The sequence below is a fragment of the Bufo bufo genome, chromosome 7 (genome assembly GCF_905171765.1).
Source record: "Bufo bufo chromosome 7, aBufBuf1.1, whole genome shotgun sequence".
NCBI classification, from domain to species: domain Eukaryota; kingdom Metazoa; phylum Chordata; class Amphibia; order Anura; family Bufonidae; genus Bufo; species Bufo bufo.
In genome coordinates this window covers 27,216,146-27,236,556 of record NC_053395.1, presented here as the reverse complement: position 1 = coordinate 27,236,556, position 20,411 = coordinate 27,216,146, and the positions used below count along the sequence as shown (strand labels likewise).

At 45.2% G+C, this 20,411-nt stretch overlaps 1 protein-coding gene across 3 annotated transcripts in view; it reads left to right on the top strand.

The window, feature by feature from the left end:
* Positions 1-20,411, top strand: part of RAB11FIP3 (RAB11 family interacting protein 3) — a 55,730-nt gene that overhangs the window by 10,238 nt on the left and 25,081 nt on the right. For all 3 annotated transcript variants that reach the window (XM_040441888.1, XM_040441886.1, XM_040441885.1), the window contains exons 3-4: positions 9,608-9,701; positions 17,312-17,400. In XM_040441888.1, coding sequence (XP_040297822.1) covers positions 9,608-9,701; positions 17,312-17,400 — 183 coding nt within the window. The remainder of the gene's footprint in view (positions 1-9,607; positions 9,702-17,311; positions 17,401-20,411) is intronic.

Sequence of the window (20,411 nt, the reverse complement as noted above, 5' to 3'; positions counted from 1 at the left end):
ATGGAATGGACTGGAGACAAGATGGAGGAAGTAAACTTGAGCAGGATCTCCCAGCATCGCAGAGTGTTTCAGGAGACCTGTGTGGGGATCCCATATGAGGCATTCTTGTGTCCTCTTCGAGTTAGAGCTGAAGGGGAATGGCCGAGCAAGGAGATGGGAAGACCTGTCTATTCCATAGGCTGTCTGCCCCCATGCCTTTGTTCTATTCGTGATGACCTGCTCACACACTCCTCTCCTGAAATGCTTTGTGCTGCTGTGGGGAACCTGGTACTTTTTTTTTTAAATCAGTCTATGTCCTCCTTCCCTCCTGTCTTCATTACACTCCATCGTTCGATTGCTTCATACATTCATCTCCTGAAATAATCTGTGCTGCTGGGAAAGCTGCTCCATCCACCAAGTATTCCAGCCTATTGGCACATGATCTAACGAGAGGCATTTATCTCTTTACTAATGAGAGGGTTAAAAAGGGCTGTGTGTGACCGGTGACAAGGGCAGGCGGGACAGGTGGTTGAAGGATCATGGTAGCAGTGGCGTGTCATGTACAAGGGGGCGCCATGTTGTCGCAACAGGTAAAAAAAACAACCCAAATCGCGTTGTCAGTCCGTTGCGAGCACTGTGGCCATACACAGACGATTCTCAAAGTATATGTGTTTGGTGTTGGGTGTCGTCTTCTAATATATGGTGGCAGATAAAGGACTGGCAGCCATGATGGGTAGTCTCAGGGTAAACAACCGATCTATCTGGGTACACGCTGGAATTAATGTCGTAACACTGTGTGTAAACCCTAATCAAAGATGGCCGACCCTTGTTTACCTCAGATTGAGCTGAGGTCATTGTTAATGGGCTAGCATGGCTCAATATGAAGAGCTCCCTGAATTCCAGATAAAGGACTGGCAGCCATGTTGGCTAGTCTCAAGGTGAACAATCTAACAGGATAAAATCATGGGTGTCTGTCACCGATCTATCTGTACGGTGAACTTTCTGCGAATACTCGCTGGAATTAATGTCCTAACACTGGGCAAACCCTAATCAAAGATGGCCGACCCTTGTTTACCTAAGATTGAGCTGAGGTAATTGTTGATGGGCCTCCACGGCTCTCCGAATTCCAGCGTGGTCATGTAATAGGATGCCACCATTGCCATAAATCACTTCCTAAAATGTCTTCCCTCCTAAATATTCCACCATCACCTGTGTAAAGTGGATGGAACCATAGCCACAAAATGGAGGCCACGTAAAGTTACAACAGCTGTATGACAGTCTCTACAATGGCGGCCATATTGGCATCTACAAACGAATACCGTTTCCCCCCCACCTTGTTAAGAGGAGCCGTGCGGTTTGCATTGGGCTTATTGACGTGAATTGGCGTGAAAAGACGTCTCAGCTGGTGCGCCGCAGCTGTGGGACTGTGGTGAAATCTTTACCGTTTTCCAGTATTGTGCGTGTAATGCCCCAAAGGGATTATGGGAGGTAATGAGAACCCAGTGGGAGAGGATCTGATTTCCACGCTATTGTCACCCTGCGGTGTGTCATGCGATGCTGCGCCATGGAGCCAGGGGAGGAGAAGCTATACAAGAGTACATTTAGCATGGAGAGCACCACCGGGGTCCCCGCCGTCGTTACACGGCACTTGCCCCAACGCCGTCATATCTGGGGTCAGTTGCAATGCCATGGCAGCTTGGAGTTTTGGGGAACTTGTAAAGTATAGACATGCACCCCTATCAATGCTCTTAGGGGAGAATACGTGGCGTTGTGCGAAGTCCGCGGCCAATGATCGCACCAGCAAAGTGAATGAGCACCGGTTAGCTCTTCCGACATGTCTGTCTTAGTAATTACTTGCATTGAAATAATAATTCCAGAGTGGTGCATTGTGATGTTACTCTGTTATTCCTCCTGGAAACGTGTGCATCAGACAGACACAGCTGGCTATTAAAGGGGTGTTCCAGTAGGATTCAATTTTTAAAGGATTGAATTGAAGGGAAAGAAAAATTTGCATTGTGTTGCTACTCTGTTATTCCTGAGATAGAGACAGGTGGGTATTAAAGGGGTGTTCCAGCAGGATTACATCTTCAAATCCGCGTTGCCCACCATCAAAATCCCCTGCCGTTGTCGTTCCGATGCTCACTGGGTCCCAGCTGCTCTCCGCGTCCTGGTTCCAGCTCGACGCACAGGAAATGGCAGGAGATGCCCGATCAGCCAATCAGTGGCTGAGCTGGGTCACCACTACAGCCGGTGATTGGCTAATCGGGCATCTCCTGCCATTTCCTGTGTGTCGAGCTTTGGACCAGGAAGTGGAGAGCGGCAGGGGATAGGGGAGGTGAGAAATGCAACTTTTATTTTTTATTTTTTTTAACCCATTCTGAGTCTCATTTAAACATATTTGTATCCCCTCCTGGACCACCCCTTTAATACACCCCTGTGAAAAGGATGTGTAATGAGCGCACTTAGTTGTCAAGATGCTCATACATTTCCAGGTGGAATAATAGAGTTCTCTCAGAATTGTTATTTCAAGAGGACTGCAAATATTTACTAAACCAAAGATGTCAGGAGAGCGGATCGGTCCTCTTTAAAGGGATGCTTCAGACAGTAAGGGGTATTTATTTAACTCAATATTCATGGCTTTTCATTTCGGTAGCGCTATATCACAGAATATTACATGCAAGTTATTGTCTTTATGTAGCAGTCAACACAAATGAGAAGACCTCCTATATAGATAGGTAATCCATTGTCAGTTTACTGCTGCTGTGAGGGGAATCTGCAGTGTAATCCTTGTGATAATAGTAGGCGTAGAATTTGGATAACAGTATGACTGCTCTATTGTTCTCTTGATAGGGCTAGTTAAAGTTGCCCACAGAAGGGCATTGCATTGATAGGTGTGATGTGTGATGCTCTAATGGAGTCACTACAGGGGGGTCTCTCTGGCCGCAGTGATGGTCAGACTGAGAGAGTTAACGATACTGTCTTCCGTGCTAAATGTCCAGAAAAAGAGGAAGTTTAAAGAGGACAGGAAGGAGAACACATGGTGTAACTTCAAAAAATGATATCCAGAAAACCTTCCCCTGTACTTTATTTAAAAATAAAAGACATCCAATAGTCACCTGTAGGCTGGTAATAGGTGGTTAAGACATTTTTGAAGGACTCTTCCCTTTAAGGACATGATAGATTAATATTTTCAGCACTTTGGAGTGTGGGAATTATACTGCCTTATAAGTGATGACTCGGGAAGAAGAAAAAAAAATTAGATCCTAGAGCCGGTATTTTAATCTGGTAGCAATTACGGAAGAGCGGATGCGAAGCTCGATAATAGGCACAGTCAGCGGCATTAGCATAAGACCTGACTAACATACCGTCATATAGCGGAGCTGTGGCTTACGGGCCCCAAGTACTAATTTCATCTGGTTTTAGCGCCCCCTCATTGGTGCCCTTGTTATGTTGCTGCTTTCTTCTGTACAGAAGTCGCTTGACTGGCAATCTCCTAATGTGCCGTTATCATGGGAACCGCTCCTGTAGAACGGGAGAGCCGTGCAATAATCACTCCTATGCCCTAAAAAAGAAGCTGTTATGACCCCCCGGCGGGCGTTGCCCCAGCGGTACATCATCTGGCACAGTTACGGACCGTCTGAAACCAAAAAGTATTGGGACCCTGGTGGGAAGGCGCCTACGCTCAATGTCGTCCGAGTCCGGGTCTTGTGATGGGGATGAATGAGTTACTACAGGGTTAACACGTGCATAGAGAGAATGAATGAGGCCATTGTATGGGTGAGGTGTATCACCTAGCTGAGACTATACCGTAATCCTGTGACAATAGCCCCTCTATACACCGCCACTGAATAGGGGAAAACCAATGAATCCGTCTTTTTCACGCACCGCTGAGCCATACAGGGAGGTGGCGGTTATATTTATCCCTCCTCATTCTCTGGTAATAGCAGCTCTGGGTTAAGCTGTGAACACATCTGCGCCAAATGAATAGCGTCGGGACTAGATGTGGCACTGGATTAATTGCATTGTCCTGTCCCCCTGTTATTCCCCCTGGCCAGTATACAAATAATTTTGACAACTTGGTGTCGCCCCTCAGTAGGGTTCCTGCAGGGTGCTGTCAATTCCTTGCTGTCTAGTGTCTGTAAGACCCTATTAACAAATGGGACAGTTGTCAGTTTAGAAATGCATTTCCAGGAGGAATAAAGAAAGCAACATCACAGTACAGTGGGATTAGACAAACATGACTGCTTTCTTCCAAAAACGGCACCACCCCTGTCCATAGGTTACGTCTGGTATTGCAGCTTGGCTCAATTGGAGTCAATGGGGCTGACGTGCAATACCGCACACAACTTATGGACGGGGTGTGGCGCTGTTTTTGGAAGAAAGCAGCCGTATTACTCTAATCCCGGACACCCCCTTCAAGGCAAAGGAAGTATTTACAAGTCAGTTGGAGCTTGTGTACTCCCATTTACATGGCACATTTATCGTCGGTGTATGTTCCACCATGCGCTCGTTCATACCCGTACAGTGTGCATTCCCCGTGTAATAATAGTTCTGGAACGTCTACGGTATTCTTTTGACTCTATGTTGTGCCATTCCTTTATTATTTCTGCTAGAAGTTTAGGGATGAGTTGCCAGCAGACTGCAATGAAGGTCTGGATGGGTTTTACCAGTTCGGGGTGTGTCCCTGCCAGTGTCAGATTGTGCAGGGACACTGCCCCAGTTGGTAACACCCATCTTAAAACTTCATTGCAAACTGCTAGTAACAACTTCTAGCAGGAATAATAGAGGAATGGCACAACATAGAATCATAAGAACAGATGCTCCAGAATTGTTATTACATAGGGAATGCAAGTAGTTACTAAAACAGACATGTCGGGAACGGGGGCAGGTCCCATGTAAACATGTCCACCAATCAAACCAACATGCCACTTTGCCGACCGGCACTCTTTAGGGACAGTAAGGGGAGATTTATCAAAACTGATGTCAAGTAGAACTGGCTTAGTTGCCCCTAGCAACCAATCAGATTCCACCTTTCATTTTTCAGAGCTCTTTTGGAAAATGAAAGGTGCAATCTGATTGGTTGCTAGGGGCAACTAATCCAGTATTCCTTTACACCAGTTTTGATAAATCTCCCCCCTAATAATATCTACTGTGTCCTTAATGAAAATATGGATTCTGTGCGGAATCCATCTTGTTGCCTGCGTCCCCTGCGGGTTTAGTCATGCGATCCAACATGAGGATCATCTCCTCTGAAGGCAGCGAGATGCAGACGAGCTTCACACAGGAGGTGTTCCTCATCTCGCTGCTTTCCAGAGCCGTGTCTCTTGCCGACTGTTGCTAGGCTGCGGCGCTGTGTGGGATAACGACACGGATTTTAACGGATGTGTCCCTGACAGGACTAGGTCAATGACAAACCGCTTGACTCATTAGTTCAGTCCTAAATTTCAGTATTTTTATTAAAAAATTTTAACTCTGATGGCCTTTTTTTTTTTTTTCTTTTTTTTTTTCTCTCTCTCTCTATGTTTACGGTCAAATCTATTGAAATTCACCTGGCAGTGACTGCAGCGCGCTCCTATTCTACTGTTATCCTGTCAAATAAAAGCCAGGGGCCTGTGATGAGGAGAGCAGCCATTTTATGGCTTTATGAACCAGGCACGGTCACTTACCCACTGTGTTGCCCATAGCAACCAATCAGAGTTTAGCTTTTAGTATGCATTAGAGATGGGGAAACCTGAATTGACTGCTATTGGCAACAAGGTCGCTTTGACGTCGAGTCGTAAAGGCATTAGCAGTGCCGGCGCGCCATGGCCGTAACCTCGAACCCAATGGCTTTACGTCTCGGCGTCAAAGCGACCTTGTTGCCCATAGCAACTAATTCACATTTCCCCATCTCTAATGCATAATGAAAGATGAACTCTGATTGGTTGCTGTAGGAAACGAGGCGTGTACATGACACAAGGCCTGGTTCATAAACCCTCAAAATGGCTGGCCCCTACCTCACCTGATGCCTACCTCACTCCCACCCCCTCTGTCTGCCTCGCTGCGCCCCTTCTGTCTGCCATGATACCTACCTCACTCCCGCCTTTGTTTGCCATGATGCCTGCCTTAGTGCCACCCCCTCTAATTGCTGCCATGATGCCTACTACAGTGCCACCCCTTTAGGCATCATCTGCCATGATCCTAACCTCACTGCCGCCCCTTTAGTGTCTGCCATGATGCCTACCTCAGTGCCGCCCCCTCTAATGTCTGTCATGATGCCAACCACAGTGCTGCCCCTCTAGGCATTATCTGCCATGATGCCTAACACAGTGCAACTCCTCTAGGCATCAACCTCGCTGCTGCCCCTTTAGTGTCTGCCATGATGGCTAACTCACTCTGTCTGCCATGATGCCTACCTCAGTGCCGCCCCCTCTAATTGCTATCATGGTACCTACCTCAAAAATGCCCTCTCTGTCTGCTATGATGCCACAGTGCCACCCCTTCTAATCACTGCCATGATGCCTACTTCAGTGCCGCCCCCTCTAGTGTCTGCCATGGCCACTATAAGAGACGTCACTTAGTAAGGTATCATTCACATGGCAGAGATATATACTGTACCTTCTGTGTGAACGCCCTATGTTTTAGGCCAAAAGTGAGACTAAATACCCATTTAACAAATCGAGGATACCAGTACACCTGAAAAGTGGTCTCTGAGTGCGCTTTACATTTAGGAGGAAATGACTCCATGATCCGGCACACCCCACAAGTCAGATGAGCCAAAGGGGTTTGGTGAGATACTCCCCTGTAATCCAGCACAGTCATCAAAGCTACACAATACGGAAAAAAATGGCGCCATCCTGAGCCTGTGTCTGTGCAGAAGCGATGATCAGCGGCCATGTGTGTGGGTTGCATGGAGTGTAAGACGTTGCATCATCGTTGCATCTTACTCTCCTAGCATCCACGACTGCCACCGGCAAGGGTAGGGTTAATCAGTTCAGTCTCAGTGACAACCAGTAAGGCCGCCCTTGGAGACGTCGCATAGCTGTCGCAGACTCTGGTATAGCAAGTCAGTGTAGTTGGGAAAGCAGGGTGACTACCCATGTGGGCGTTTTAATGGCGGTCATGCTGGTTGTCACCCAGCTTTCCCAAAACACTGTGCTGATGTAAAGGGTTAAAATAGCATAGGCAGCGTATTCAGGATGTATCCGCTGTGGACCTCACATCTTCTGGATGCATATTTACCCTATTTTGACATCTAAGGACTAGTTTGATTGGCCCTGCCCTCAATTAAAGGGGTGGTTCACAGAGGGGGGGGCTAGTTTGCTTGTCCTCGCCCACAATTAAAGGGCATGCATCCTAAATATATATCAGCCAATCTCCCATTAAGGCTACATTCACGCGACCATAGTGTTTTGCGGATCCGCAAAACACAGATACCGGCCTGTGTACATTCGGCAAATTTGCGGACCGCACATAGCCGCCTCTATCATAGAAAATTGCGGACAACAATAAGACATTCGCTTTATTTTTTGCGGGACCGCGGAACGGAACTACGGATGCGGACAGCACACGGCATGCTGTCCGCATCTTTTGCAGCCCCATTGAAATGAATGGGTCCGCACCCGTTCAGCAAAATTGCATAACGGATGCGGACTCATTTATACGGTCGTGTGAGTGAGCCCTAACATGTATTTTGGACTCTACTACTACTACTACTACAAGAAAATTTAGACTAGCACATTCATAATCACAGGTGCATATCCATCAAGCAAACATGGTTGATAAAAAAAATGGCTGCACTACATTTCACATGCAAACAATAGAATTGAGAAATGGGGATCATTCTAGATTAAAATGGTATTATGCCTACTATAAATGAAAAAATAGAAGCTCTTTGCGCACATTTTTGATTAAACGTGTTAGAGATCGACCGATATTGATTTTTTTTCGAGCCGATACCAATAATCTGTGAACTTTCAGGCCGATAGCCAATAATTTATACTGATATTCTGTGCATTTTCAAAAAAAATTAAAAATTCCTACACAAATCTGCTGAAAATTAACATTTTTTTTGTAAATCTTTATTTTTCATTTATACTTAATATTTTGGTGTTTGTGTGGTGTTTTTTTTCCATATTTTTTTTTTGTTTTTTTTTTACTAACTATTAGCCCCCTTAGGGGCTAGAACCCTTGTCCTATTCACCCTAATAGAGCTCTATTAGGGTGAATAGGACTTCACACTCTCCCTGCTGCTCTGTGCTTTGTGCACACAGCAGCAGGGAGCTGACTATGGCAGCCAGGGCTTCAGTAGCATCCTGGCTGCCATGGTAACCGATCGGAGCCCCAGGATTACACTGCTGGGGCCCCGATCGGAAGCTACCACTGCACCACCAATGAGGAGAGGAGAGGGGACCCTGTGGCCACTGCCACCTATGACTAATACGGGGGGCTTCGGTGGGGGGGGCGCACTGCACCTCCAATGTTTTTAATACTGGGGTTGGGGCGCACTGCGCCACCAATAAAGATAACTCGCCCATTAATTCAAATGCAGGAGGCGGGAGCTGGCTGCAGAATCATATAGCCGCACCCGACCTCTATGAGCGGTAGCTGCGATCCGCGGCAGTTAACCCCTCAGGTGCGGCAGGGGTTAACTGCCGCGGATCGCAGCTACTTGTCATAGAGGTCGGGTGCGGCTATATGATTCTGCAGCCAGCAGAATTTGAATGAATGAGTGAGTTAACATCATTGGTGGCGCAGTGGCCACAGCCCTTCCCCTCCTCTTCTCCTCTCTCCTCTCATTGGTGGCAGCGGCACAGGGGGGAGGGAGACACTGCTTCCTTCTCCCCTGTGCTACTGAGGGAACATGGATCCCGCTGAATATCGGCCGATAATATCGGTAAAACTGATAATCGGTTCGATCCCTAAAACGTGTGTTGGGCCCATCTACCAGGCGTCAAGGTGGCTTCTGCAGGGCAGTGTAGGAACCAGCTACATTTATACTCTGCTCAGTCGAAATCGAGGAAACGTCCATCTGCCTGGGGCTTCTAAGCAGAGTATAAATGTAGCTGGTTCCTACACTTCCCTGAAATTGGTAGGCTTAGGTAAGTCCAAGAGAGGCGGTATATTAGTGTTAGGTACCCATCTGCAGAAGACGCCTGGTAGATGGGCCGACACACGTTTGATCAAAAATGTGCGCAAAGAGCTTCTATATTTCCACTTATAGTAGGTATAATACCACTTTAATCTAGAATGATCCCCATTTCTCAATTCTATTGTTTGCATGTAAAATGTTGTGCAGCCATTTTTTTTATCAACCATGTATTTTGGACTCGTCAGATGTAATAGAGTGGGGGGATAATCGTGTCCCAGACATCTGGCACCGCTTATCTCCTGAGAGTCTGTTAACAGCCTAATATACATGGGCCTTACAGATCCGCTATTGAGTGCCGCTATTGACGTGGGGATCTAAAATCGGATGGGATACTTTTATAAAAAAACAATGGCACCACAGGTACCTGGCAGCCGCTTATCTCCGCCTGTTCTGTGCACAGTTCGTCCTTATTGGAGTCTTCAGGTTTTGTATTCTCACATCTTGGATCGTATCTGCCTTAATCCCTGCCATTCATTCCGATTTTCTTTCTCCTAACAGGTAAAATATCTTACTGGGTACCTGGATCCAGCTGGCCTGGGGGTTATAAATTTCCGTGATTTCTATCGGGGCATCTCCGAAATCCAGAATGAAGGTGAGAACTTCTGTATTTGCGCCAAAAGATGCGGGTTTCCGGGTTACACGTGTCCGGAAATGCAGCGGTCTCTGATGTACTTTGTGTTTTAATTCCACTTAGTTTTCAAGATCTCTGCTTGCTGTCGGTGAATGAGAACGTTTATTTCTTTCCAAAGATACGGGTCCCGGAGCTCGTTACAGTAGGGTTGTCAGCACCCTCTCTTATAACGAGCCGTCCTGCTGTGTGAACAGAAGTTCAACCTCTGGAGATAGACATTGAAGGTTCCTATTAAATACCTGCAAGCAAAGGTCTTGAAAACTATGATGAATTGATGAGTAAAAAGTTTCAAATAATTGCCTAACTTTTCAACGTTTTATGAACAAGGTGTCCAAAAATCTTTCAGTGAGTATGATGGCAGCCATTTTGGGCGCTTAACCAATTTGCATAGCTTAAAACCAAGACTTTGATATTTATGGCCTATGCTCATGATTGTTGGGGTCCGACTTCCGGGACCCCCGCTGATCAGCTATTTTAACCACCTGCGGACCGCCGAACGCAGGATCGCGTTCCGGAGGTGGCAGCGCTGCGCACAGTCACGCATATATGCGTCATCTCGCAAGACGCGAGACTTCCTGTGAACGCGCGCACACAGGCGCGCGCGCTCACAGGAACGGAAGGTAAGAGAGTTGATCTCCAGCCTGCCAGCGGCGATCGTTCGCTGGCAGGCTGGAGATGTGGTTTTTTTAACCCCTAACAGGTATATTAGATGCTGTTTTGATAACAGCGTCTAATATACCTGCTACCTGGTCCTCTGGTGGTCCCCTTTGTTTGGATCGACCACCAGAGGACACAGGTAGCTCAGTAAAGTAGCACCAAGCACCACTACACTACACTACACCCCCCCCCCCGTCACTTATTAACCCCTTATTAGCCCCTGATCACCCCATATAGACTCCCTGATCACCCCCCTGTCATTGATTACCCCCCTGTCATTGATCAACCCCCTGTAAAGCTCCATTCAGACGTCCGCATGATTTTTACGGATCCACTGATAGATGGATCGGATCCGCAAAACGCATCCGGACGTCTGAATGAAGCCTTACAGGGGCATGATCAATGACTGTGGTGATCACCCCATATAGACTCCCTGATCACCCCCCTGTAAAGCTCCATTCAGATGTCCGCATGATTTTTACGGATGCACTGATAGATGGATCGGATCCGCAAAACGCATCCGGACGTCTGAATGAAGCCTTACAGGGGCATGATCAATGACTGTGGTGATCACCCCATATAGACTCCCTGATCACCCCCCTGTAAAGCTCCATTCAGATGTCCGCATGATTTTTACGGATGCACTGATAGATGGATCGGATCCGCAAAACGCATCCGGACGTCTGAATGAAGCCTTACAGGGGCATGATCAATGACTGTGGTGATCACCCCCCTGTCATTGATTACCCCCCTGTAAAGCTCCATTCAGATGTCCGCATGATTTTTACGGATGCACTGATAGATGGATCGGATCCGCAAAACGCATATGGACGTCTGAATGAAGCCTTACAGGGGCGTGATCAATGACTGTGGTTATCACCCCATATAGACTCCCTGATCACCCCCCTGTCATTGATTACACCCCTGTCATTGATCAACCCCCTGTAAAGCTCCATTCAGATGTCCGCATGATTTTTACGGATGCACTGATAGATGGATCGGATCCGCAAAACGCATCCGGACGTCTGAATGAAGCCTTACAGGGGCGTGATCAATGACTGTGGTGATCACCCCATATAGACGTCATTGATCACCCCCCTGTCATTGATCACCCCCCTGTCATTGATCAACCCCCTGTAAAGCTCCATTCAGATGTCCGCATGATTTTTACGGATGCACTGATAGATGGATCGGATCCTCAAAACGCATCCGGACGTCTGAATGAAGCCTTACAGGGGCGTGATCAATGACTGTGGTTATCACCCCATATAGACTCCCTGATCACCCCCCTGTCATTGATCACCCCCCCTGTCATTGATCACCCCCCCTGTCATTGATCACCCCCCCTGTCATTGATCACCCCCCCTGTCATTGATCACCCCCCTGTCATTGATCACCCTCTGTAAGGCTCCATTCAGACATTTTTTTGGCCCAAGTTAGCGGAATTTTTTTTTTTTTTTCTTACAAAGTCTCATATTCCACTAACTTGTGTCAAAAAATAAAATCTCACATGAACTCACCATACCCCTCACGGAATCCAAATGCGTAAAATATTTTAGACATTTATATTCCAGACTTCTTCTCACGCTTTAGGGCCCCTAGAATGCCAGGGCAGTATAAATACCCCACATGTGACCCCATTTCGGAAAGAAGACACCCCCAGGTATTTCGTGAGGGGCATATTGAGTCCATGAAAGATTGAAATTTTTGTCCCAAGTTAGCGGAACGGGAGACTTTGTGAGAAAAAAATTAAAAATATCAATTTCCGCTAACTTGTGCCAAAAAAAAAAAACTTCTATGAACTCGCCATGCCCCTCATTGAATACCTTTGGGTGTCTTCTTTCCAAAATGGGGTCACATGTGGGGTATTTATACTGCCCTGGCATTCTAGGGGCCCCAAAGCGTGAGAAGAAGTCTGGTATCCAAATGTCTAAAAATGCCCTCCTAAAAGGAATTTGGGCACCTTTGCGCATCTAGGCTGCAAAAAAGTGTCACACATCTGGTATCACCGTACTCAGGAGAAGTTGGGGAATGTGTTTTGGGGTGTCATTTTACATATACCCATGCTGGGTGAGAGAAATATCTTGGTCAAATGCCAACTTTGTATAAAAAAATGGGAAAAGTTGTCTTTTGCCAAGATATTTCTCTCACCCAGCAAGGGTATATGTAAAATGACACCCCAAAACACATTCCCCAACTTCTCCTGAATACGGCGATACCACATGTGTGACACTTTTTTGCAGCCTAGGTGGGCAAAGGGGCCCATATTCCAAAGAGCACCTTTAGGATTTCACAGGTCATTTACCTACTTACCACACATTAGGGCCCCTGGAAAATGCCAGGGCAGTATAACTACCCCACAAGTGACCCCATTTTGGAAAGAAGACACCCCAAGGTATTCCGTGAGGGGCATGGGGAGTTCCTAGAATTTTTTATTTTTTGTCACAAGTTAGTGGAAAATGCTGATTTTTTTTTTTTTTTTTTTTTCATACAAAGTCTCATATTCCACTAACTTGTGACAAAAAATAAAAACTTCCATGAACTCACTATGCCCATCAGCGAATACCTTGGGGTCTCTTCTTTCCAAAATGGGGTCACTTGTGGGGTAGTTATACTGCCCTGGCATTCTAGGGGCCCAAATGTGTGGTAAGGAGTTTGAAATCAAATTCTGTAAATCCGAAAGGTGCTCTTTGGAATATGGGCCCCTTTGCCCACCTAGGCTGCAAAAAAGTGTCACACATCTGGTATCTCCGTACTCAGGAGAAGTTGGGGAATGTGTTTTGGGGTGTCATTTTACATATACCCATGCTGGGTGAGAGAAATATCTTGGCAAAAGACAACTTTTCCCATTTTTTTTTATACAAAGTTGGCATTTGACCAAGATATTTATCTCACCCAGCATGGGTATATGTAAAAAGACACCCCAAAACACATTCCTCAACTTCTCCTGAATACAGAGATACCAGATGTGTGACACTTTTTTGCAGCCTAGGTGGGCAAAGGGGCCCATATTCCAAAGAGCACCTTTCGGATTTCACAGGTCATTTTTTACAGAATTTGATTTCAAACTCCTTACCACACATTTGGGCCCCTAGAATGCCAGGGCAGTATAACTACCCCACAAGTGACCCCATTTTGGAAAGAAGAGACCCCAAGGTATTTCGTGATGGGCATAGTGAGTTCATAGAAGTTTTTATTTTTTGTCACAAGTTAGTGGAATATGAGACTTTGTAAGAAAAAAAAAAAAAAAATCATCATTTTCCGCTAACTTGTGACAAAAAATAAAAAGTTCTATGAACTCACTATGCCCATCAGCGAATACCTTAGGGTGTGTACTTTCCGAAATGGGGTCATTTGTGGGGTGTTTGTACTGTCTGGCCATTGTAGAACCTCAGGAAACATGACAGGTGCTCAGAAAGTCAGAGCTGCTTCAAAAAGCGGAAATTCACATTTTTGTACCATAGTTTGTAAACGCTATAACTTTTACCCAAACCATTTTTTTTTTACCCAAACATTTTTTTTTTATCAAAGACATGTAGAACAATAAATTTAGAGCAAAATTTCTATATGGATCTCGTTTTTTTTGCAAAATTTTACAACTGAAAGTGAAAAATGTCATTTTTTTTGCAAAAAAATCGTTAAATTTCGATTAATAACAAAAAAAGTAAAAATGTCAGCAGCAATGAAATACCACCAAATGAAAGCTCTATTAGTGAGAAGAAAAGGAGGTAAAATTCATTTGGGTGGTAAGTTGCATGACCGAGCAATAAACGGTGAAAGTAGTGTAGGTCAGAAGTGTAAAAAGTGGCCTGGTCTTTCAGGGTGTTTAAGCACTGGGGGCTGAGGTGGTTAAAGAGGCAGGCAGTTCTAGAGTGAGTGCTACAGCCTCTTCCTAGGTCAGTGACGTCAGCGTTCATCGGTCACTTGGCCTAGGTGCAGGTCAGTCCCTTTCAAGTGAATAGGCCTGGGCTGCAATACCAAGCATAACCACTATACAGTGTATGGCGCTGTGCCTGGTAAGCTGTGAGGAGGCCGTGGCGCTCACTGGAGTGCCGCGGCTTCTTCAAATGGCTGATCGGCAGGAGTCCCGGGTGTCAGATCCCCACCCATCAGATATTGATGACCTATCCTGAGGACAGGCTGTGAACATCAAATTGTTGGACAGTCCCTTTAGCTAGCAGACTGGTAACATAATATAATATTAGTTTGAAGCCAGCCGTCCACCTAGAAAAACACTTTTGGGGTCGTTTATCAAACCGGTTTAAAGTAGAACTGGCTTAGTTGCCCATAGCAGCCAATCAGATTCCTTCTTTCATTTTCCAAAGAAGCTGTCAAAAATGAAAGGTGGAATCTGATTGGTTGCTACGGGCAACTAAGCCAGTTCTACTTTACACCAGTTTGATAAATGACCCCATTTATCTTGGTGGGAATTGTACAGAAGGCTGATTGACTGTGTAGAACTCGGCTACCAATTGGTTCTTCAGCTGATGCTGAGATTTCCCGCCATGAGAGAGGCAGAGAGAGCTGTACTTTCTATACCTGTGAGCAAAAACCATAGTTTCTGGCCATTTTCATATCCTGTTGGTGATAGAATTTACTGTCTAACTACCAAATGGTCTGTCTTGTTAGTTTCACCCCTTTATGTATCTGGATGGTTTTGCATAGAGAACACTTGACTTGAGAAATGACTGCAGGACGTCTGTAGTCTACATTAGAGTGAAGGCAGGTGCAGCCATTTCCATACTAATCTCCTGAGACCAGGAATATTTGCCTGCTCCTGGCTTCATCCTCATCCCCTTGAGTACGTGAGGCTAACCCATCATCCATTAGCGGCTTAAATTTGCATTCGGAAAGTTACATGAACAAGTCAGTGGTTTGTCGTGGGACTGATGGGGTCAGCGAGCCAGGAAATCTGTTTCCTCTACACTCCCGCGACTGTCGGAAACTTGAAGGAGGCACAAGCCTCTCCTAGGCGGGGCGGGACGTCTTCTTGGACTGGGAGAGCTGTATGATTCCTTTTGTATGAGGGAAAACATGGCTGCCAGAGCTGTCCTTGCTAAAGGGTGAAGCCTTAAAGGGGAGGTCTTGCCTCAATAATTGATATTTATGTTGTGTAAAAAAGACATTTCTCCAAATACTCTCTGTAGCAGTAATGCCTCTTGTTTTGAAATTTGTGTTTGTTTTAATAGACTGCTAGGGGTTACGGCCATCGGTGCAGTGCAGCAAATGCACATGCGCAGCAGTCCTCAACCGCTTCAAATTGACTCTGTAGCTCCCCTCCAGCTCTTATGTCCTCCAGTTTTTAGTTTAGAACTGCTCCAGGGTATGCGCCAGCTGTAAGTACACCTCGGGGGCGTGCACACGCAGGCAAGGGGCGGAATTACATCATCACAGCCTGTGCCATCAGTCAAAGGAAGAAGCAACGCCCCCTACAGCACTGAAATCGTGCCTGGAGACCAGCAAGGAAGCACTAAAAGAGGCAAGGGAGACAACTCCTTTAAATAGCATGGTAACTGGCTGACCCGTTACATGTGCGCTTGGCAGCCAAAGGCATATGTGTTGGTCCCATGTCCATATGTGCCCGCGTTGCTGAGAAAAATGATGTTTTAATATATGCAAATGAGCCTCTAGGAGCAACGGGGGCGTTGCCGTTACACCTAGAGGCTCTGCCCTCCGTGCTCTTCACTTTGATTGAGAGGGCCAGGCAGTGTAAACATTTACACTGCCTTGCCCTCTCAAATTGGAGAGGACGCGGAAGTTGCAGAGAGAGCAGAGCCTCTAGGAGTAACAGCAACGCCCCCGTTGCTCCTAGAGGCTCATTTGCATATATTAAAACATCATTTTTCTCAGCAATGCGGGCACATAGGAACATGGGACCAATACATATGCCTTCAGCTGCCAAGCGCACATGTAACAGGTCAGCCAGTGTCATAGGTACAAAACTGCTGACAGATGCCCTTTAATTGTATAGCGGTATTATTTAGATGCTGTATAGTGCGGTCATCGTATTACTTCAGTTTTTTTTTTGTCGATATATGAAGGTATTATTTGAACCTTGATCCTAGCGCTCCAAAAAGAGGAAGGAGACCCCCGTAGAGCTAGAATTGACTACATTTTCTCTGCCCACTGGGTGGGGGAGGAAAGGCGACAAAAAGACTTAACTCCTTCCTGTACGTGGCGTATCCAATTCCATCTACAGCAGAAACCACCTCAGACCCGGCAGCGTCTACCTCATCCTGATGACTGGAAGTTTCCTTAAAGAACGCCTGGAGACCGTATATCATAAAATATTATTTCTGGCCCCTGACTTGGAAATTTAGGTAGATCTGAATGTTCTGTTCCCAGTTCGAAAAAAAGTTCTGCATTTTAGTCAATTGTGTTCACGTTCTCCTTATCATTTAGTAGCATAGCGATAGGAATGCACAGCACGGCCTCTCACAAAGATTATCTTGAAATGAGGCAATTTACTCCCGGGCGTCTGCAGGTTTAATGGACAGGGTGGAACGGAGGAGTAAGTGACACAGATGTATTTGGGTGGTGGTAGAAGGCTCCATGATGAGCAGCTGATTGTGCCCCCTGCTGAGACCTCTATCTAACAGCTGTAAACTGCAGGAGAGCATGACAGCGGGTGGTCAGTTTTCCTATAGCACCTCCACAGGAGAAATATGGTATTACACAGCAGTCAGTGCGTGGACATGTCTGGTCCTCCAGAGCGAGATACTCTGTGCAGCCGATATGGCTAAAAGGTGAGGCTCTTGAAATTACTCATTTTGTAGGGATTTCGCTTCACAGGTTTGTCTATGACGATTAGAGAAATTTGGCAAATATCTGATTTCTGGCTTTAGGCAGCGATGTCTTGATAAACTTGATGAATAAAGTCGCCAATCTGATCTTGCCTCTGATTTACCCCATAGATTTAGACATGCAGCTGTACGACATGGGATACCCATCTGAGGAGGAACCAGCCTGCTCTGTCGATTTTGATGATCTGGCGGCATTTGAGGTTAGTTTTTTTGGCTGCTAGCCTGGCTTTCAGTGCATTACAGAAACATAAAGTTACCTGTATAAACTGATCCTGAGTTACATTCTCCATCATACTCCAGAGCTGCACTCACTATTCTGCTGGTGGAGTCACTGTGTACATACAATACTTATCCTGTACTGATCCTGAGTTACATCCTGTATTATACTCCAGAGCTGCACTCACTATTCTGCTGGTGCAGTCACTGTGTACATACATTACTTTTCCTGTACTGATCCTGAGTTACATTCTGTATTATACCACAGAGCCGCACTCACTATTCTGCTGGTGCAGTCACTGTGTACATACATTACATTACTTATCCTGTACTGATCCTGAGTTACATCCTGTATTATACTCCGGAGCTGTACTCACTATTCTGCTGGTAGAGTCACTGTGTACATACATTACTTTTCCCGTACTGATCCTGAGTTACATCCTGTATTATACTCCAGAGCTGCACTCGCTATTCTGCTGGTGGAGCCAGCTACCTCCTGTATTATACAGTAGCGCTGCATTCACAATCCTGCATGTGGTAATTGGAAACAGCCAGCAAGCTCGTCACCAGATACTCTTTGGCTCCTATACTGTAATGGAACAGTTGTGGGAGATTTCAGCTCTGATGCTTGCAGAATTGTGAATGATTTTCTGAAGCATAATGCAAGCTGTAATTCCTATATTTTACTAATAAAGTTATTGCAATTAATACAAAGGAGGACATTGTTCTGATGTCACTCACAGCCGAGATTGGTCATCGACCACAGTCATATAAATGACTGTGAAGGATCAGTGGGACTCTTAAAGGGAAAGTATCCAAATGTTTAATGTTTAATCTTTAAGATTAACAGATTGATGCTTGTTGTACAGTTTCTGTCCTGTAGATCTTGTCGACCCCCCCATACTCTGCACTCTGATCAGTGCTGTTTTTTCTTTTTCCTACTATCTCCCCCCCCCCCCCCCCCAAATAGAAACTCACAACTTTTTTCTATTGTTTTCCCTCCCCCACCCCATCCTCACTCCTTCTTATCTTGGTTTACTTTTCCCCTCTCCCCAGCTCATTGTTGACTTTTGCCCTTTTACCTCCTATTCATTATCACCGTACTTAATTTATGTAGCAAATAGAAATTTCGCAGTGGTTTACAGCTGACATTGAGCTATAGCCATATAGATGATGTTAGGTGGCAGGTTGTGTATCCAATCACCTCCGTTCTCCATCTTTCTGTCCCTTGGTATGCATGTGCCAACTTCTTAGCATGCCAATTGACCCATTATCATGAGGGTGAAACCTTGCCACTCTTGTTCGCATTTGCTATTACAGGTCAGACCTTTTTCTAGCTGCAATACCAGACATGGCCTATGGGAAAAAGTGGCACTGTTTCTGGGGGTGGTGGAAAAAATCCTGGGCAACATGGTGACTTCTGACGCATATCTGTGTACTGCAGATACGAGAATGCAAATCAAGAGGATGGGATCTCAAATGTGACTAACGTTTGCAAGTCTCCATGCTGCCGCGGCCTTGTATTTAGGTGCACACTTTGGAAATCGGTTACTTACATGGCGTGTAAATAGTCCAATCCTTCACATCTGTAACCATATGCTCCATTCTAAATTCCCTTTAGTTTCCCTCTGCTGCCCTCTGCTGGTGTGAAGTGGAAATGCACAAGTGACTGCCATAATGGCACGTCCCCCTGGAGAGATCAGGCTGGTCGTGCATGAACATTACAATATATTTTCTGCCGGTTAGCATGCCACCTGTGCTACGGCAAACAACAGGTTAACTTATTTTAAGCCATTATTCATAGGATGGTGTTCACATGGTAGTTCCTCTTTCCACAGTTCTGTGTGGTTTGACTGTCTTAAAGGGTTGTTTAGGTTGGAAACGCTTTTGCAATTATTGGGTAAGATAATTGGGTGATGATCCCTCTTCAGAGCCCACCAGCCGTTATCAGGAACCTGAAACCTTTAACTTGCGCCCACCCCCCATGACAGCACTTCCTGTCTGTGTTTTTGCATTGAGATGCATATTGCCATCCACATCGACGCCAATATCCTAATTAACTTGAATCGTTATGCACATTGGCCTGGAAGGTGATACAGATCCATACAATGTTCCTGTGTCAGCAGAGAATTTCCAGATCACACACCGGTGGGGACTTAGGCAAATTTGTTTTTTTCACAGAAAGATGGAAATCCCCGTAAAAGACACCAGTATCTTTTAAGGAAGACAAAGACATTTTATCAAAGTAATTATAAGGAAGCACCACAGGCAGAAAAAGTTTTTTTTTCGTTATGAACTACTATAATACGCCCTCCTATGTACAAGAATATAACTGCTATAATACTGCTCCTATGTACAAGAATATAACTGCTATAATACTGTCCCTATGTACAAGAATATAACTACTATAATACTGCTCCTATGTACAAGAATATAACTACTATAATACTACCTCCTATGTACAAGTATATAACTACTATAATACTGCTCCTATGTACAAGAATATAACTACTATAATACTGCTCCTATGTACAAGAATATAACTACTATAATACTGCCTGCTATGTACAAGAATATAACTACTATAATACTGCTCCTATGTACAAGAATATAACTACTATAATACTGCTCCTATGTACAAGAATATAACTACTATAATACTGCTCCTATGTACAAGAATATAACTACTATAATACTGCCTCCTATGTACAAGAATATAACTACTATAATACTGCTCCTATGTACAAGAATATAACTACTATAATACTGCCTCCTATGTACAAGAATATAACTACTATAATACTGCTCCTATGTACAAGAATATAACTACTATAATACTGCTCCTATGTACAGGAATATAACTACTATAATACTGCTCCTATGTACAAGAATATAACTACTATAATACTGCTCCTATGTACAAGAATATAACTACTATAATACTTCTCCTATGTACAAGAATATAACTACTATAATACTGCTCCTATGTACAGGA